The sequence below is a fragment of the Plutella xylostella genome, chromosome 14 (genome assembly GCF_932276165.1).
Source record: "Plutella xylostella chromosome 14, ilPluXylo3.1, whole genome shotgun sequence".
Lineage (NCBI taxonomy): Eukaryota > Metazoa > Arthropoda > Insecta > Lepidoptera > Plutellidae > Plutella > Plutella xylostella.
Window position 1 is genome coordinate 10,070,747 of NC_063994.1, and position 19,153 is coordinate 10,089,899.

At 43.2% G+C, this 19,153-nt stretch overlaps 1 protein-coding gene across 1 annotated transcript in view; it reads right to left on the minus strand.

The window, feature by feature from the left end:
- LOC105391928 overlaps window positions 1–17,680 on the minus strand; it is a 48,337-nt gene extending 30,657 nt beyond the window's left edge. Inside the window, exons 1-3 of the mRNA XM_048625581.1 lie at window positions 15,349–17,680; window positions 10,425–10,581; window positions 3,344–3,457 (exon numbers count right to left, since the gene is read on the minus strand). Of these exons, the coding sequence (XP_048481538.1) occupies window positions 3,344–3,457; window positions 10,425–10,581; window positions 15,349–16,896 (1,819 nt within the window). The 5' untranslated portion in view covers window positions 16,897–17,680. The remainder of the gene's footprint in view (window positions 1–3,343; window positions 3,458–10,424; window positions 10,582–15,348) is intronic.
- Window positions 17,681–19,153: the final 1,473 nt, after the last annotated feature.

The window sequence follows — 19,153 nt, forward strand, 5'->3', positions numbered from 1 at the left end:
TGCGGTGTCTCCGGCTGCAAACTGAGCCACCACAAGCTCCTGCATCACGAAGCTGTCAAGAAAGAAGACAAACGCGAAGAGGTCACCGCGTCCACGACAGAAAAACCGACCGTCGCAGCGAACAACAGCGAGCGTCGCCGCGCTTACCTGAAAATAGCGCCCGTGGTACTTACTGGCCCTCACTCCAGTATTGATACCTACGCACTATTCGACGAGGGAAGCACCATCACGATGATCGACGCGGACGTGGCCAACTCTCTCGGTCTTGACGGCCCCACGGATCCGATGTGGGTGCAAGGAGTTAGCGGCAAAGAAGTTCGACACTCGAAGAGCAAGAAAGTCGACTTCACCATACGGGGCAAGCACACACAAGAAGAGTTCAAGCTTGAAGACGCACGCACAGTCGAGAAGCTCGACTTCATCACTCAGACGGTGAAGAAAGAAGAAGTCGACGACTGCAGCCACCTGAGCGACATTCAAGAGGAACTTGCCTATGAGGGGGCATCGCCGAAAATACTCATCGGCCAGGACAACTGGGACTTAATTGTCTCGAGGGAAGTCCGAGAAGGCCGCCGTGACCAGCCTGTGGCATCTCGCACACAGCTCGGCTGGGTACTACACGGCTGCCGCACCACACAGAGCAAACCAATTAACTTCTGCGGACACGTCACGAGCGCTGAAGAATCAATGGAGAAAATGATGAAACACTACTTCGAGCTGGAGTCCCTGGGCATCGAAGCAAGAAAACCGACGACAGATCCAGAAGAGCAAGCCACGAGAAAACTGGAAGAGGAAAGTCGCCGGCTGCCCGATGGTCGCTTCGAAACTCGGTTGCTATGGAAACAAGAAAATGAGAAAATACCTAACAACCGTCAAGACGCACTGAAACGACTCTGCAGCCTCGAACGCAAGCTCGACCGTGACCCAGAACTCAAGAAGAAGTATGAAGAGCGCATGGAGAATATGCTGAAGTCCGGATACGCCGAGCCCGCCACCACACTCCCGACGCAAGACAGAACATGGTACCTGCCGCACTTCGCCGTCTGCATCCCCGAGAAGAAGAAAATACGTCTGGTGCACGACGCCGCAGCGAAGTCACATGGACGCAGCCTGAACGACATGCTGCTGACCGGCCCCGACCTGCTTCAGTCGCTTCCTGGGGTGGCCATGCGGTTCAGGCAGCACCCCTACGCAGTCAGCGCGGACATCAATGAGATGTTCATGCAGATACGCATCAAGGAGTGCGACCGAGACGCGCTGCGCTTCCTCTGGCGCGGCGACCGGCGGGAGGGTACACCGGACGAGTACCGCATGACGTCCGTCATCTTCGGCGCATCATCGTCACCATGCATGGCACTCTTCATGAAGAACAGAAATGCCAGAGACTTCGCCGACACGCACCCCGAGCCCGTCCGAGCAATTGAGAAGAACCACTACATGGACGACTACCTGCAAAGCTTCACGTCGGTGGAGGAGGCCCAGCACGTCACGAAGACAGTCGACGAGATACATCGACAAGCAGGCTTCGAACTACGCGGATGGGCATGGAACGAGAGACTACGCCACCTCATCACCGACCCCGGGACAGCTACGATCGACATCGGCGGGAGCGAAATAGAGAAGACACTCGGCCTCATGTGGCACGTACATGAAGACAATCTCGGCATTCGTCTTAACAGTCATAAGACGCCGGCTGAGGTGCTACGAGGGGACCGTCCGCCGTCGAAACCGCCGCCCGCGACGGCCTACTGGAGAATGCAACGAGCAGACGGCAGCGTGAAGGTCACACTGGCCATGGCGAAGAACAGAGTCGCACCAATCAAGCCTACGTCAATACCGCGGCTGGAACTACAGACTGCGGTACTCGGGACTCGCATCTCGAAAACAACTCGATCGGAACACGATTATGACGACATCACGAGAAGAGTGTTCTGGAGCGACTCACGGACGGTGCTGGCGTGGATACGAGCTGAGCCACGCACATTCAAGACCTTCACCGCTCACAGGTTCGCTGAAATCGAAGAATCTACAAAGAAAAGCGAGTGGAAATGGGTACCTACAGCCGAAAATGTCGCCGATGACGCAACTCGAGCCACGCCGCACGACTTCGATCGGCCCGAGTTCCTGCGGCATTCTGAAGAACACTGGCCCACGGAGAACAAGGAACCAGTACTCAAGACCGGCGAGGAAATGGAGAGCTGCGCCGTCGTGTCGCTCAGACACACGTGGAAGAATACACGACAGCAGGAGAGCACGACAGCACTGGAGGCAAGCTCAACGGCTGGCAGACGTGTTCTGGCAGAGGTGGATGCAAGAGTACCTACCGTTACTCCAACACCGGCGGGAGCCACACAGCACCGGCAGCCAACCGAAGATTGGCGTCATCGTGTGCGACTCGAACAACCCGCGCAACACCTTGCCCCGAGGACGAGTCACAGCTGTGAACAGCCACACCCAGGGAAGGACAATATTGTGCGAGTCGCCGACATCACTACGAGCAACGGGCACGTGCTGTGTCGACCAACGAAGAGGATCGTCGTGCTGCCAGAAGAATTGCAAGATAGCGACGGCGGGAGAATGTTCACGACGAAATACCTAGGCTAAGAACAATAGAATAAGTCTAGTTTAGGAACAACATGTATCATAGAATAGTCTCGTAATCATAGTTTGTAAGTTGTAAATACTTTGATATTATTGGTAGATTAAGGTATCTCACCTAGTCAGCTATCGGTTGCGTGACTAATTCTAAGTACTTAAGTAGGGTCATTTTGGTATGCAAATTGTCATTCAGGAAACAGAAGAGGAACAATAAAGAACAACTGGAAAACCTGAAGGAGACTTTCAAATACAATCCACCCCCAACAGTATAGGATAGGTCAGTAAGGTTTTGTCGTTAATTTTTAATATTTAGGAAAGTTTACCATTTAGCGTACATTTAAATACAAAAGACATTTGGTAATAACATGATTATTTACTTTTTTTTAATGAAAGTTAAACAGGATACGTACAGTTGGTTTTAAGATATTACTACGAAATATGCTACGGCGCGGCGTAGCAGGGTCTACGAAAATTCGTAGCAAGCGTGGCCTACGACACGACGTAGCCATTAGTACCAAAGGTTGCCTTGTGTTTTTTCATAGACTGACCCTAGCATACAGTCAAAATGAGATCACGAAGAGTGACCAAGGGCAAAAGTACAAATACTATAAGTATTGCATGTTCTTAAAAGTTTCTCGAAAGCTTCATCGCTTTCGATATAGCGGCCGTGTGACAACGCTCCTAGATTTTGGTTGTACTCATTCTTAGCCGAGCAGTTTAAAATATAATAGAATGTTTCACTGACCCTTATCCTTGTCGCCGTCCTTCCCCCGCTGGTCGAAGAAGCCGGTGGTGATGGCGCGCCTCTTCAGAAGGTGCGCCCGGCGCTTCGGCTTGGCCTGGGCGGAGGACGCGTTCTCTGTGGGAAGGAGAATGGAGTCAGATGTGGATAGAAAACATAATACCGATATTGTCAAGCAAAAGGCTAGGCAACACAAATTATCGATGATTTGTCTAAGTTTTATATCTTTGTCTATGGAAAACGTCCTCTTTCGTTTCTGCTGTGATTGAGAAAATACACGGATCACACCATATTTTACGTTTAATTAAACGAAATAATTACTTTCAAGAGCTACGAGCAAACCTCCAGGGCCTATATTCCTCACTATACAGTTCGCTACGCTCCAACCGGAACACAACACTGCGTTGCAACATCGCAAAAACGTGCGACAGCCAAGCATTTGTCCTGAAAACTGACCAAAACAGTCGTGGACTTATAAGATGCTACTTCGCAAAGCAGTGTTGTCGTCGGGCCAATAGGGTGGGAATGACACATGGTATACAATGAGTAGAGTACACCCGAGTCCGCGTTGTTCTACGAAAGATAGATAGAATTGCCCAATTTCATCGAAGTCCATTCCGTAGTTCTAACAAAATAAATAGTGATCTTATCTATCGAAAGAGTAGTGAATTCGACACACAAATACATATATTGAATACACACTCATATTTATGTTTTTACATAATGAATTACGGGTGTGTGTCTTCTTTAATTACCGCTATCAACGATTTTCAGTAAACCAATTTGACTAGCCATCTCGCCAACCCTTAATTATAACATTTTCCAACTCCCACGGCCAATTAGCATTATGAGCAATTAATATAATTTTCAGCAAATAGCAAGTTTACACTGACATTGCATTCCCAGTAGGCTAACTTTACGACGCTACCTGAGTTAGCGGCGCGGCGCGGCGTATCGGTTTAGTGCCAATTTATTCATAGTCAGAGCATAACCAGGTATCAGTGGTTGACTTTTGACACATCTGTCATGAATGTTATATAGAGATGACGTTTAATTTATAAATCAATCCCTGTCGGTTACATGACCGACAATGGAGAAATTGGCACTTAGTATGCCAAATGTTCCAAGCATGCTACTTTTGCGCTCACTCTACGCAGTTTAGTCCTAGTAATGGGTGGACAGTTTGCCTACTGGACACGCAGATTAACACGACGAGGGCTGCTCCTTGCACTGACAGCTGTTGAACGGAAATAGCAGAATTGCCCGCCCGATGTGCCTGCGTGTAGGTGATAAGATTTATAGCTTAGCAAAGCTGGAAAGATAAAGAGTATAGACGTACAGTCAGCTGCATAAGTAGCTATACACTTTTGTACCTTGTCAAACTGACTACATAAAAAACCGTCAATGTTTGAATAGGCAGTTTATGAGTTTGACAAGATACAAAAATGTACAGCTACTTATGCAGATGACTGTACTTATTACAAATCAAAACTATGAAACATTTCATTCATTCCCAAATTAGAAATGGTGGTAGACTCATATTTTTTATGACTACCTATCGATAAATACCTAATTGGAAAGTTTTCGTCTAATCAAGTTTTCTTTTTCAATATTGTCCTACTTGTCTAGAGTCGCTTTAAAATTATGTTTTGGCTGTTTTTTTTTAATCATACGAAACCTATGAATAACAAGTATACCCAGTTATTGAGACCTGCGTTGTATTATTTGTAATTAGTCACAAAAACAACTTACAACTATTTCAAAGCTATCAAATATCGGGGAATGTTTTTGAAAGCGCGTTTTTTTCCACTCTTGCGCAGGTATTTTCGCGAAGTATAAAAAGTTGTAATACGACACATTGTTTTGATTGTTTTTTAACAGTACTTATATAGGTTTTACTTTGTATCAGACTTATATTTATATATACTGGGTGTTGCAAAAAGGGTATACTAAGCCAAAACCTACATGTGCAGCATGCTATATCTAAGCCCGAAACTGAAATCAGAATTTCAAAATTCGCGAAAAAAAATGCATTTTCCATAGAAATTTTGTTGGGCACGTGACTTTTTGTTTCCTTTCATATATTTTTAAAATGTACAACTCTCAGACAGTATATTCATTCACGCAATATTTCATATTTCACAAAATGTCTGCCCCGTCCTACCGTCATTGCATCATCAACATCGTCTAAATCATCGCGATATCATCAGATTTATGAAGCGACGACCATGTCTTAAACGATCTAATTTAATGTTGGAAATTAGATATCTATACCCCCGTATTCATAGAAGTTACAAAGGGTTAAGAAGATTGTAAAATAAACTTACTCCCGTATTCATAGAGGGTTTAGAAGTTTGTAAGTAAGTGAGAAACAAATGAGCTTCGAATTCATTGTAGTTGTCGCTTTGTAAACCTCACGCAATCCGACTGTAATTTCTATGAATACGGGGTTACTCTCTATAGCTGCTATGAGCAGCCGAGTGTGGCTTACTAGCAAGTGCTATGGTATAAAGAAACATTTAATTGACAATATTAAAAAAATACCGAAAAGAATGCAAAACAAACAATAACAGGTTGCTGTCTAGATCGTCAAAAAGGTACATCATGTGCTGTAGACAATAGTCGGATCTCCACCAGACAATCCAACGCGATCCGATCGCACGATCCAAGGAAATAAGTATGTAAAATTCCTTGGATCGCGCGATCGGATCGCGTTGGATCGTCTGGTGTGGATCCGGCTAATAAGCTCACAGCGCTGGTTTACAGCTGGTCCTTATAAGGTGACCGCAGTCACGATAATTTAATAATCACGTTCAAAATTAAAGTAATGCAGGTGAATTAAGTATGCGTGTAAATGTGCGGTGGCACTCGGCCAAGTCGGATGATTTAACTCGGCCGCGCAGTTGTGGACATTTGTCTTGGCGTGGGAGACACTACGATCACTATACCTAGGTAAGGTATATACTTGTATAGAATGCAGCGACAAGTCCGTTAAGTCCGTCTTGCTAAAATGTTGGCTAATTGTGATCTTATAGTTCATGAAAAACATTTATATGAAAAGGTTAACCTCCAAATTCGTAGAGCTTTTTGTCACTTTAAAATAGGTTTACAAATTACGTTTGATATACGAATTTTGACTAACACAAAGAGTTTAAAATCCCGTGTTCCTAAGTCATTTGTAAACATTATCTAAACTTTAAATACGGTGTCAAATTCTAACCCCCAAATTCATACGAGTAGCGTATGAATTTGGGGGTTAGAATTTGACGAATTTCACATTTAATAGTTTAACTGAACGTGGGATACTTCCCAGTCATTATAATTATGTACCATGTGCTTAAACAGTTAAACAGTAAAGCCTGATAATGTCAAATAAGATAATAACGTAAAAAGTACGAATTTGGCTATTTTAACTGTTTATTACTGTATCATATAAAAATGAAATGCCGAATGATAAATCTCTGGCTAAACTAAACGATTGAGTTTCCATTTCCGTTTCCTATAGCAAATATTCAGACACGGTAGCATCAGAATTATTCCTCAGAAAACATTTATCTGACCATTAAAAATAGATATTAGCTTTGATTTTTGCATTCAATTAACTAAAGTAGTCCCTTAAAATAAATATAAGAATACCTAGACTACCTTCATTTAATTTTATCAGCCACTTTACCTACCTAAATACTCAAAACAATGAACTCTTCCAATTTAAACAACAATCCAAGCCTTTAAATACCGACGAGTTTAAATGTCTTACCGCTAAAGATAATCCGGCCGAGAATAGCAGCGGCCGGCACACGCGTATTTATAGAATATATTCCTGAAACTGATACGGATATGTACATAGGCATTGTACATTTTGCAACGTGTAACATTCAGAAACGTGTAACAAATTTAGGGCCAGTTTTTTTGTAGTTAACTGAAAGATCAGTAAAAAATCACAAACAAAAATCAAAATTTGTATGTAACTGTCATGCTTGACACTATAGCTTATACATGTAGTTGACTACGGATCAAAAAACCGGACCTTAGTGCTTGTTTAACTTAACAAATTTAAAGAATAAAATTTTGTGGAATGAATAGCAATTATACTTAAAGTAATTGAAACTATCTGCGTAAGTCGCACAATCCCGTGGAGCTTATCTACAGATTTCAATAATGATGATATTGATTGATTGCTAACGTCCACTGGGGATCAATATCTGTGTGGCAAGCTGTACTAGCCGTTGACTCTCTTCACACTTCCAAGAGAGTGGTCGAGGAATGATGGCGTCACGTAAGTATATCGCGAAGTGGGTGGTCAGTTTATTGTGCGTGAGCGTATAATAACATTTTTTATCACAGGAATCTAAATGCGGATATGTATAAATACACTCACAAAGAATGAAAAAGTTCCTGTAAGAAAGGCACCAAATTACTCTTAAACGGAAAAAGGCTATCTTCGACGCCGACTGCAATATTCAAGTACATTTAACAGCGCATCTAAATATTACCAATTAAAAAAGTAAATGTTGTGTTCAAATTATCAATTAAATCTTTTAAAATCGGGCCAGTTGTTGTTGGCATTTTGTAAGAGGAACCTTTTCATTGCTTGCGAGTGTATAAATCACAATGACCAGATATTTATCGATTCAAAAGTTAACGATAATGCTGAATAAAATGTTATTTAAAATACTATTAAACTATTCTTACCAGTGACGGCGAACCATCGTTTCGCAAGCCAAAAATACATGATATCACAATAAACAACGACCACACAAGAGATCGATCACTTAGCATTATCATCAGACTTGTGGCAGCGAGAACCTCATTCCTATGGTCATCTGGCTATTATTACACTCTGATAAATAGATCTTTGTATCATAAGTTACTCGCTAAGCGTAACACTTTGGACTTTGTACCACCCTTAATCCTTGTGGCGGAAGGGTGAAAATTCAACTGCCAATTTTGAGAAGTGATGGCGTTGAGTGTACCACCTAAAATACTTCTGATAGAAAACAGCATCATGTGATTTTTAGCGTTATCAGGTGACTGCCAGAGCGTTGTACGATTTATTGTCGGGACGTAGTCGGTAGTAAATTTCGCTTTTTATTTGAAAACCAAGAGTCGACACGTGAAGGTATGGAATGTTAACGGTTCTGTAGGTATTTTTTATTCTTTTGAAGCTGGTTTGAATTTTTTATAAAAAAACAACATTGGTTTGTGTAATTATGTCGTTTTTGCTATAGTAAAACAGTAAGTATCCACGGTAATACGGTATCCAGACTGCAACATACTGATAATACCATGCTTATATGAAAAAAAACAAAGAATTAAAATCGAATTTTGCGGCAAGGTACGAGTAATATATTTTATATATTCGTAAAACCTCAACAATAAAATGAAATAATTTCTAATCTTCTTAAAACACATTAAACACAATCACGCCAATCAAACCAAACCAGCCGTTGCGGTGTCAGACACGTTATGACGTAACGGTGACGTCATAGTTTGCGTAACGTCGCGTCAACGCATCCGTCCGCCATCTTGGATCACCTCGTGTCTTCGGCGTTTAAATTTAGAACACTATCGAGTAGGTCAACCGGTCTTAAGGGTGATTATTTGAGTTGCCGGCGGAATGGAGAGGTTATTAATAACTCAACGTGCAACTGTTAATTGGCTTGGAGTTATTTCAGTGTTTTCGCCTGAAGTTTTCACGTGCCTACTTAATTACGTGCCTTGTTAGCAGGTACATAATTCTAGTGGAGAGTAAACATGTAGATAACTGTTGATAAACCAAATGTTTGGTGGGCGTGGCTTGGGCTGATTGTGATAAGCCAATCGGCTTTCAGGTAGGTTAAAGACGTGAATGTGTTTATGAAAGAAATATGTTTTTAGTTATAATCTTATAATAGAAAAAAAATAGTTTTCTGTTTTTTCTACAGGTTATTTTTAGTTTTACCATGTACAAGGTGTTTGAATAGTGGTATAGGAAGCCGAAAGTGGATTCAATGGGACCTTCTGAGCAACTTTCAGCAACTTTCTCGACCACTGGAAATTCGTGAAAAGAACTTGATAAACATTTTCGGCTTACTATAGCCTTTTTAACACCCTGTTTAATATAAAATACACGATCAAAACGAATCTGCACAACCGTGATGTCACATTGAGTATAATCCTCAAACAAGTACAGTTGGCCGCATGCCAAAGTGTACCGGAGTGTTAGCCGCTAGTCCAGTGTACCAATAAATTGCGAGTGCCTATTAACACCAGCTTCGTAATTAGTTCCGGATTACTGCACGGCAGTCTGGAGTCTAGACTTTGTTGATTTCTTAATCAACAATGTTTTGTATGGTTACTGTAACATTTGTACCAAGCCGTTCATAGATCTATCTACTTATTATACTGATCTATAACATATTTTTTATGCGTGTGTAATATGTAGCACCTCTATCGTGTTATACTACGAGTATATCTGGGTGTATATATATACATTATTTAAATTACAGAGGCATTTCTACATTATAATATAGTTTAGAATTTAATTGGAATCATAATTATTATTTTATACTAAAAATTACTGATTCAAGATAAAAAGCTACGACAGGGCTACGACCGACGTCGTAGCCAAGGTCTACGCGCTACGAGATTTCGTAGCAATGGCTACGCGGCGGCGTAGCAATATTACTTAACCTTAACCATAGAACAACGCGGACTCGGGTGTTAGTTGATAACTTAAAATCTTAATAAACTTAACAAACTTTGGCTGCGTCTCCATTAGAAAAACTGTTAATCACCGACTGAGTTTAAGGTACTATTCCGTGCATCGCGACATTCGTAGGCCGCGTGCGGCTTACAACTAGCATGCCACTTACCTTCAGGTATCTTGATGCTGGCAGTCAGACTGAGCTGCTGCAGCGCGCGCCGCTCCACATCACTCAGCGCCAGCAGCGAGCAGTCATCGAGGATAAGAACGGCTCGTTACGGTTACGAACCCTTTCCGCGTTGATATACGTGCTGTGACACTATCTTCTTCATTATTGCATTTATGAAGCTCGTTGGGGGTCGCTTATGTTTGTTAGCAATACTTTTACAAGCCACTAACCTTCAGGTATCTTGATACTGGCAGCTAAGCTCAGCTGCTGCAACCTCGCCAGAGCAGCCTGTTGCAGCGCGCGCCGCTCCACATCGCTGAGGCTGAGCAGCGAGCAGTCGGCGAGGCGCACGCAGCGACCCGCGCCGTCCAGCCACTGACAGCTGCCCTGCACAAATGCGAGACGTCATCACACGGCACGGGGAGATGTGGGTGTGAAGGTGGTGTGAAGCCTGGGCGGACTACAACACACGCGAGCAATGGAAACGTTCCAGTAAAAAAAAGTACGGTCAGCTGCATAAGTTGTTATAGAGTGCGACAAACTTATCTGTTCCGGTGACAGTTCACTAAATTGGTCCATATCTCATTATTTACTAATAAATTATATATTGATATAGATTAAATGGGTTTATTAAAACCGCAAGGGTAAATTACCATTACGGGAAAACTTAACATCTTAAAGAATTAAGAAATATTAGACATTTACGTGAGCTCTCACCGGAACAGATAAGTTTGTGGCACTGTACACTTCTGTACCTTGTCAAACTGACGAACCGTCAATGCGCCAATGAATGGATAGGCGGTTTATTAGATTGACAAGGTTCAAAAGTGTATAGCTACTTATGCAGCTGACTGTACCAAATACTAACTTAATATCGCTGTGTGCAATATTGAAGTATATTTACAAGGCCATCAGAATATTACCAAATTATGAGGAAAGTTGGTGTCGGCATTTTGTAAGTGTAACTTTTTCATTGCCCTGCGATTGTAGTTTCCATTTGCAAAGATGAATGTTAATTGAAAGATGGCCGAAAGAAGGACGAGGAAGGTTTTTTTATGAAAGTAGAAACATGTTAGTTTGCAGACCACTCACATGCAGACAGACATAGGACATACCCATAATATCAATAGATTGCAAAAACCAATTTATATTCCGGCCAACCTTTGATCGGTGGATAAAAAACAAAATAAAAGTTGCGTGCTTCGTTAACTTTAAATTGAAACCTTGAAATTATATGCTATGCTGTACATAACATACCTACCTAAGATAAACATTTCCATCATCACATAATAAATAACAATGAAACTATAATTCTTTGAGAGGTGTAGTCGATGGCAGAGTACAAACAACCGAAGCTTATTAAAGTCTACGCTTTATCCCAAGAATAATATTCTTTATCTTTACGATGTCGGGTTTAAATGTCTAAAAAGAAACTACTAAATAAAAAAGGAGCTTTGAACTTTTCAACGTATGTAACATTACCTAGCTAAAGACAGTCTGTATTTATGTCTTACTACCTAACTATTCCTGCGAGCTATAACTTCGGCTCGAGGGGTAAATCTTTTCCACTGAACTGACCCTCTTTAACCGAACCTAAAATACGTGAGGTGATTGTTAATCCTATTCTACACTTTATCTTTTGACTCATTTTACATCGAAGAAAATGTTTTTCAAACTTCCCACTGTATAATATTCACCATCACATTAACAACCCATCCGAGACCCGTTCAATGATGTTAGTGGTCAACCCGACTGTCCTAGATGTTTTCAACCTGCCGAAAGCCTAGGGTAAAAACTAGGGTAAAAACGAGAAATATTTCTTACTCTTTCACGTTATAACTGCTACAAATTTTGATGGAATTAAGGATTGATTTTATTTTTAGGCCCTATACTATATGCCACTTTTGTAACCCTCTGGATACTACAAGTAATACTAATCATTGTCATAGCCACTTTGGCATAAAATTCATATTCACGAATCACGGTATATAATATTATTACGTCATTTTGGCACAATATTTACTTTAGCAAATAAAATAACAGACTTTATGTTTACTCACAGTAATTATAGAAGTAAAATATTACAAATTAATATGAACATTTATTATAATCACTCGAAATTTTCAAAGGAAAATGTACATTTTAATTTAATAATATATGTAAGTATAAGTTATAGAGCTCATACCTGTCTACGTCAACGATTTTCGAGCTACAACTTATAATAAAGATGCAATAATGGACCATAGCCGTGTGAAATGCTCCTAAGAACATTTATAACATGTACTGTTGATGTGCCATATTAAATAAATAAATAATGATAATTTAGTGAAAATTATGAATCAAAATTACTTACCTCTGACGATAAACAGAATTCCGAGAGTATTTAAAACCTCTATGATCGGGTTTTTTGTAATAGGTACCAAATGTACCTGTGTTTATTTTGTAGGTACTTATAAATTTTGTAAGTAAGTATGTGAGAGGAACACTATTATTGAGTACCTATTTATTGTACTTTAACGGTTCGTATGTCTTTTAGGAATAGCTAATTATGTACAGTGCAAGTCCTTGGTACAGTGCTCCAAAATTGATAATGCGCATAGAAATCTTTGACAGATCGGTTGTTTTCGATTATGTGACACATGATATTGAGTCCTATTTCTTTCAAACAAGGTGCAAAATGCAAGTGTTATTTTTAAGGCTCTTACGATTTAATGATTCGGATGTGAAGATCTGCATGTGCATTATTAATCTTGGACAAGTGTACTATATTTATTACAAACGAATAATGGATACCTTTACTGGATATTGAAATTTAATCAATAAAATCACACACTGAAAACGTTAGCAATTATTTCGTTATTAGTTTAATCTAGTCTTTCGCATAGCCTCAGTATAAACTCTTAATAATTATTAATAATAATAAAGTCTTAATATGTAATAGGTGCGTATAGTATAGATACTAAGTAGGTTATAAATAAGGAAAATGACCAAACTAAACATGAGCGTGATATTTTCTGAGCAAATCATGCAAATAATATGAGTCACACGAGTGTTTATAATAAGTTCGCGCAGTCGACAGTCTACTGACAAAATTCAAGGTCTCTGAATGTAGGACAGTACAACAACCCAATAGCTGAAACTGTTGACAGGTTATTAAAAACAATGAATTACTTACAGTACTCACGAAGAAAAATAAATAAAAAGAAATGAAATAGGAAGATAGAAAAGCCAATCTAATGAACAAAGATTTGTTCCGCCGAACAAAGTTAGACAAACAAATCATAAAAATACAAGTGTGCAATTTTACAAGACGGTTTTAAGCTGCTGTTGAAAAGTTTGTGTTAAAACTAACTGAAACATTCCCGTCAGGGAGCTCGTTTCTATCACAATTTATACGCCGTCAGCCACTTGGAGGAGGAGGAAATATGGGGAATGCGGCGCGAACAGAAAATAATGGTTTAAAATAGACAATTCAAACCATTGATAGATGATATGTTTCAAAATTCACGAGAATTAAAAGGGATAGCCGACCGATTTACAATTGTTGACGATAATCGTGATGGAAGAGACATATTTTAAGCCGCGACATAAAAGAGAAAACAAAAATATAACAGAAGAAATAAAGAAAGCGCAAACGGTGACTTTTATAAACATGACAGAGTCGTCAGATAGGAGCCAGTGTTGTGAATACGAAATAAATCTCGGAGCTGAATTAGAAAACGTATGCCAACCGGTTAACAATACCTCGGCGGTGAATCATTGATACAATGGATTTAAATAGTGAGATATGATATTAGTGCGGCGCAGTTCAATCATAAACAATGTGCTAATGAGCTCAGTGATGGAAAGAAGACTATTATAGAGATCGTTCGTTTTATTTGCAGCACGTGTCGAAACTAACTCTGTGGGCTAGATGCTGCGACCTCGGCTAGTGGTGACAGTAACCTTGAAAAACTTTCTATCGAAAGCACCAATTGACTCTTATCATTGAAGTTCAAGGTCAACTTTCTGTACAAAAGGTGGGACGTGTTTTTTATGGACATCATATTTTGCACTAGTTTATCAAATACTTAGACCCTGTTTCAGAATATGTGATTAAAATGTATCTGCGGGAAAATATAATCATGGTATTACTCGCTGAAATTAGGTTTTAGGCAATGAAGCAAGCGCTTTTGATGACACAGATAACTTTTAGCGGAGCATTGTAGAACAGGGTCTTAGCTTCGCAAAAACAGCACCAACGGAATTTACACTAGACGTGGTTATGTGGACGTTCAAAAAGGCAACTTGATGCTAAACCACCACGGTTGAATGCAAAAATTGGCACAACCCTGCGGCAGATATTACTAGCGCAAACATTCCACGCTAGCCGGAGAGCTCCGGTGGTTTAGTGGTTGTTTAAATCAGGCAGATACCATGTCATAGGTAAAGAAGAATGATCATACATCACTGTTTTCTAAATAAGTATTTTTGCGGGTGAATTTGGGTATTATGACTACTTTTCTACAAATTAGAGGTCGGATGGACAGTTAATGTATACGGGTAAAACCATAATTTATGGGAAGTTTATAGATCAGTATGTAAGTAGATTACATAAAACACTCAAACTCATTACATACAAACAAAAACTATTTCGATAGGGTTGACTGAGACTTTTCCTCTCTCTCTCTGGTACCAGGAAACACATGCTTAGTACGAAAAAGCATGTGTTTTATGGTACCACGGCAGGTGGAAAAGACTGACGAGAAGCTGACGAGGCAGTAGGTTGTGATGGAGCTGTAGCTTATGTTTACAACAAGTTTACAACATATCTTCATAGTAAAAACTGTGCAAATAAGTCACACAGATAAAGTATACAGTCTGTAGACAACACCAGACACAGAGCTACGCACATCCTAGGTCTTTCATGTAACTTTTATTCATCCTAGGTCTTTCATCTAACTTTTCCACCTTCTATAAGAATACAATGACTTATGGAAGCGCCAAAACATAGTCCACAACAAACATTGCAAGGGCTCTACTCTTGCCTACCGAAATACGAGGTTCCAAATCACTTCTAATCTACCACTTATGGTACTAAACATTACGTTTGCCCGACAACACTTGGAACCTTCGTACTTCCTCAAGCAAGACCAGCCCTCAGATGGTACTGACCTGAGGCGTCCAAGTCGACGAGACGCGGCTGGAGCTGCGGCTGCGCGTGCGCCAGAGCCGCTTGCTCACACTCTGCACCACCGAGGACGAGGAGCGCGACTTCTGCATGCCACCTGCCGGGGGGGAAGTGGGGGTCACCGGCGAGCGCCCCAGCAGCGTCGAGAGGAACGAGCCGTGCGACGGAGATACGGGGGACGACGGGGATGTACACGACATCTCGCGATACGTTAGGATCCAACCCTCTTCAGTTTGACAACCCTTGTGTAACCCGTCATCGTCGACTTCCCCTGGCGCTTTCGCTTTGATGTTGCGCAGGTTTTTGTCATAGTTGATGCGTTTAAAGCGGTCGGCCTTGTCGGCGTCGACGCTCTTCTTGCGCGCCATGCGCAGGTAGCGCTTGATGGTGTCGCTGACGGACTGCGACACGTCGTCGTGGTCCACGCTGGAGCGGCGGCGCGCGCGGCGCTCGGCCGGCGGGCTGGCGGGCGACGGCGGCGACGACGCCTCCAGCCGCGCGCGGTACGCCCGCTCGCACTCCGCCAGCACCTCCTCCGGTATAGGAACTGTCTGCGTGCCGCAGTCCACGTACTGGTCCTCTAAGGACTCGCCTTTGACCTCTATCAGCGGCGGCGGCGACAGCGGCGGCGAGCGCCCCCCGTCCTCGCCCCCCGCCGCGCCGCGCCCCGCCCCGCGCGCTCCCGGCACGAAGCTCCCGCTCGCACCGCCCGCACCGGCACCACCACTCCTACCGCCGCGGTACGGCTTAGTCTTTCGAAGGTCATGATATAGTCTTTTTAACAAACTCCGGTCGGTCAACAAGTCCTGCACTATGTGGTCCCGGTTGGGCGAGCGGCCGTAGTACCGCGCCAGCGTGTCCAGCAGCGGGCGCGGCGCCCCCCCGTCCCCCGCCGCGTCCCCCGCGCCGCCCCCCGCGCCCCCCGCGCCTGGCCGCTCCGCCTGGCGCGCCAGGAAGCGCCGCAGCGCCTTCACCAGCTCCTCGGAGCCGGAGAGCCGCGAGGGGCCCTCGTCCTCCTCCAGCTTCAGGTACTTGCGCAGCAGCTCAGCCAGCGAGCTCTCCTCGTCGGGGGCCGCGGGGGCGGCAGGGGGCGCGGGGGCCGGGGGCGGCGCGAAGAACTCCCGCCGCAGCTTGGCGATGTCGAAGCGGCCGCCGGAGATGTGCAGGCTGAGGTCGGTGGGGCGCGGCGGCGGCGGGTCGCCGGGCTCGCGCGCGCGCACGGAGCCCCCGCGCGGGCGCGGCTTGCGGCGCGCGGCGCGGGGGGGCAGCGCGCCGGGGTACGAGCTCTTCCTCCACAGCAGGAAGCGCGGCTCGCGGGCGCACACCTGCTGGAAGTAGGCCTCGAGGCGCGGCAGGTCCTCGGCGCGGTCGGCGGCGCCGGCGGGCACGAGGCGCCGGCCCGCGTCCGTCATGTAGCGCCATGTCTTGCGCGTGAGCAGCCAGCGCTCGCGCGGCTTCTCCCGGCGCCTCACGGCGCGGCCCATGCCGGGGGCGGGCTGGGCGGGCGGCTCGGGCGCGCGGCGCCGCTCCATGCTGTCAGGGCGGCCGGCGCGCCACCATCGTCCGCTCCGCTCCGAAATAGCCGTCCGCTAATAGTGCGGCCGTGAACTGGATCCGGGGCGCTCGCGACGGCGCGAGCGGCGCGACTGAGCGCGCGCGGCCGCCCGCCCCCCGCGCCGCCCGCCCAGCCACCAGCATCATCATCACGTCTCGCCTTCTTCATTACTTCTTCTTGTTGAAGTATGTACTTATGTCGTTCGGCGCGCAACATATTTCTCGATCCCCGACATGTGTAAAGTTAGTATTTACAATACCGTGATTAAACGCGAATTTAAACCATTTCCAGTGCGCAACTGGCGGTGCGTGTTTGTTGTGAGCACACAGGCTAGCTTAAAGGTAGACAACCGGCCGATTGCCCAACTGTACATTATTATAAATTAGGCATCACTAAAGCCGAAACTGTTTAGGTACCGTTTCAAATATTTCAAGTCACTACCGCCTTATCATCATTGTACTTAACCATATTTAAACATTATTTCAGAGTTTTCCTCATTGTGTGAGCAGAACTATCAATAAAATATGAGTTCAATTTCATGTTACACACCTACCAACACGAAAAATATCGAATGACTAATATTGAGTGGTTGATTCACATCGATCGCGCGTCACGATCATGTTTTATTGTGCGACGGACCAATCGGAGCCGTTCTAATGATATTCTAGATATTTGGCCCTCCGGGACAGGTAAAGAGAATGATTTATGCGAGATAATTAAATTTGTTTTCTTGTCTCGATGGCTGTTTTGAGAAGACACGCCTCCAACGCAAATATTTTAAAAATACATAGTTAGGAGGAAGCTTTTGCTTCTATGCTGAAATGCTCGATGGTATAACCCTTTATTAGCTAGCATATCTTATCCTGTCTCTTTCATTCGTGAAAAGCATTCAAGTTCCCATTGTAAAAAGTCACGTGACCAACAAAATTTCTATGGGTAACCAAATATTTTTTCGTGAATTTTGAAGTCACAGAACAAAAGTTACTCAGTCACCCCTTTTCGGCTTAATTCTGTATACTGCGTACAAGCTGTCCTTGCTCTTGGCTCATTCAAACCTTTGTGTAATACACGAGCAATGAAAATATAAAGTCTAGGCCAATCAACACCAAATGATCCCATTTTTTTTAAAAATTATTTTATGAAAATATTTACGTTTTTTGTTATTTTAATTTTGAGGTGCTGTTACATTTACTTATTCTTCTTCTTCGTCGACACGATAAGAAGAAGAAGATTTACTTATTCACTTTACATAGTCTTAATTTTGCCGTTTAGGAGGGAAATGAAAAATTTCCTGTGACAATAGCACTAAATATCTCCTAAACGGAAAATACTCTCTGAATGATACCGTCTGCGATATTGATTTAAATTTAACGGCGCATCAGCATATCACCAAACAAAAACCAAAATACATAATTTGATCAATTTCTAATTAAAAGTTTAAAAAAATGGAGTCATTACGAGTCGACATTTTGTAAGTGGAACTTTTCCATTGCTCGTGAGTGTATTATCTGCGACTACGGTTTTAACTTTAATAATAAATTATACAAACAACATGACAATAACAAGCACCACGCATCATAATTAGACCGTCAAGGCCGATCCACATTCCTCCACCTTCGTTCAGTGCCCCTACCATGAGTTTGCTATGAGAAAAATACGTTAGTGAGCTCCATTCTGTAGCAGCCCTCGCGAATACTTTTGACCAATCTCTGAGCGCGCTAATACAATAAATCCTACGGGCCATTTCGCGCTGTCAACTCATGGTAGGGGCACAGAGCACATAGCACAGAGCCAGTGAAGCGAGGATAGTAACGCGACTCTCACAAACACTAGGGTTTATTTGTAGAAGAGTCTCCTTCACTTGCATACACAATCTGCGCAACTAGTGCTATAACTTCCGAACTCACTTATAAAACAGGTCCGATGTAAAAATAAACAGGCCGACATTATAAACAAAATAGAAATCGGCGGTACCACTCTAATTTAATCGTTAATCGAATGGGATAGCCGTTATTTTTGTCTGCGCGTGCGTTGCATGCCTGCTGGCGTCTGTCAAGGGTTTCCCGAGTGAATTAGCGCCGGGTGCTGCCATCTAGTGGCGCGGCCGGGAATGAGGGAAATTGCCTGAAAGCTTGCCAAGTTTCCGATTTCAGAGGTGAGCATACGCAATTTTTCAAGTAGGTGTAGGAAGTCATTCAGTGTTTTGCCGTGGGATGGCGCTATTGAGCTGAAAT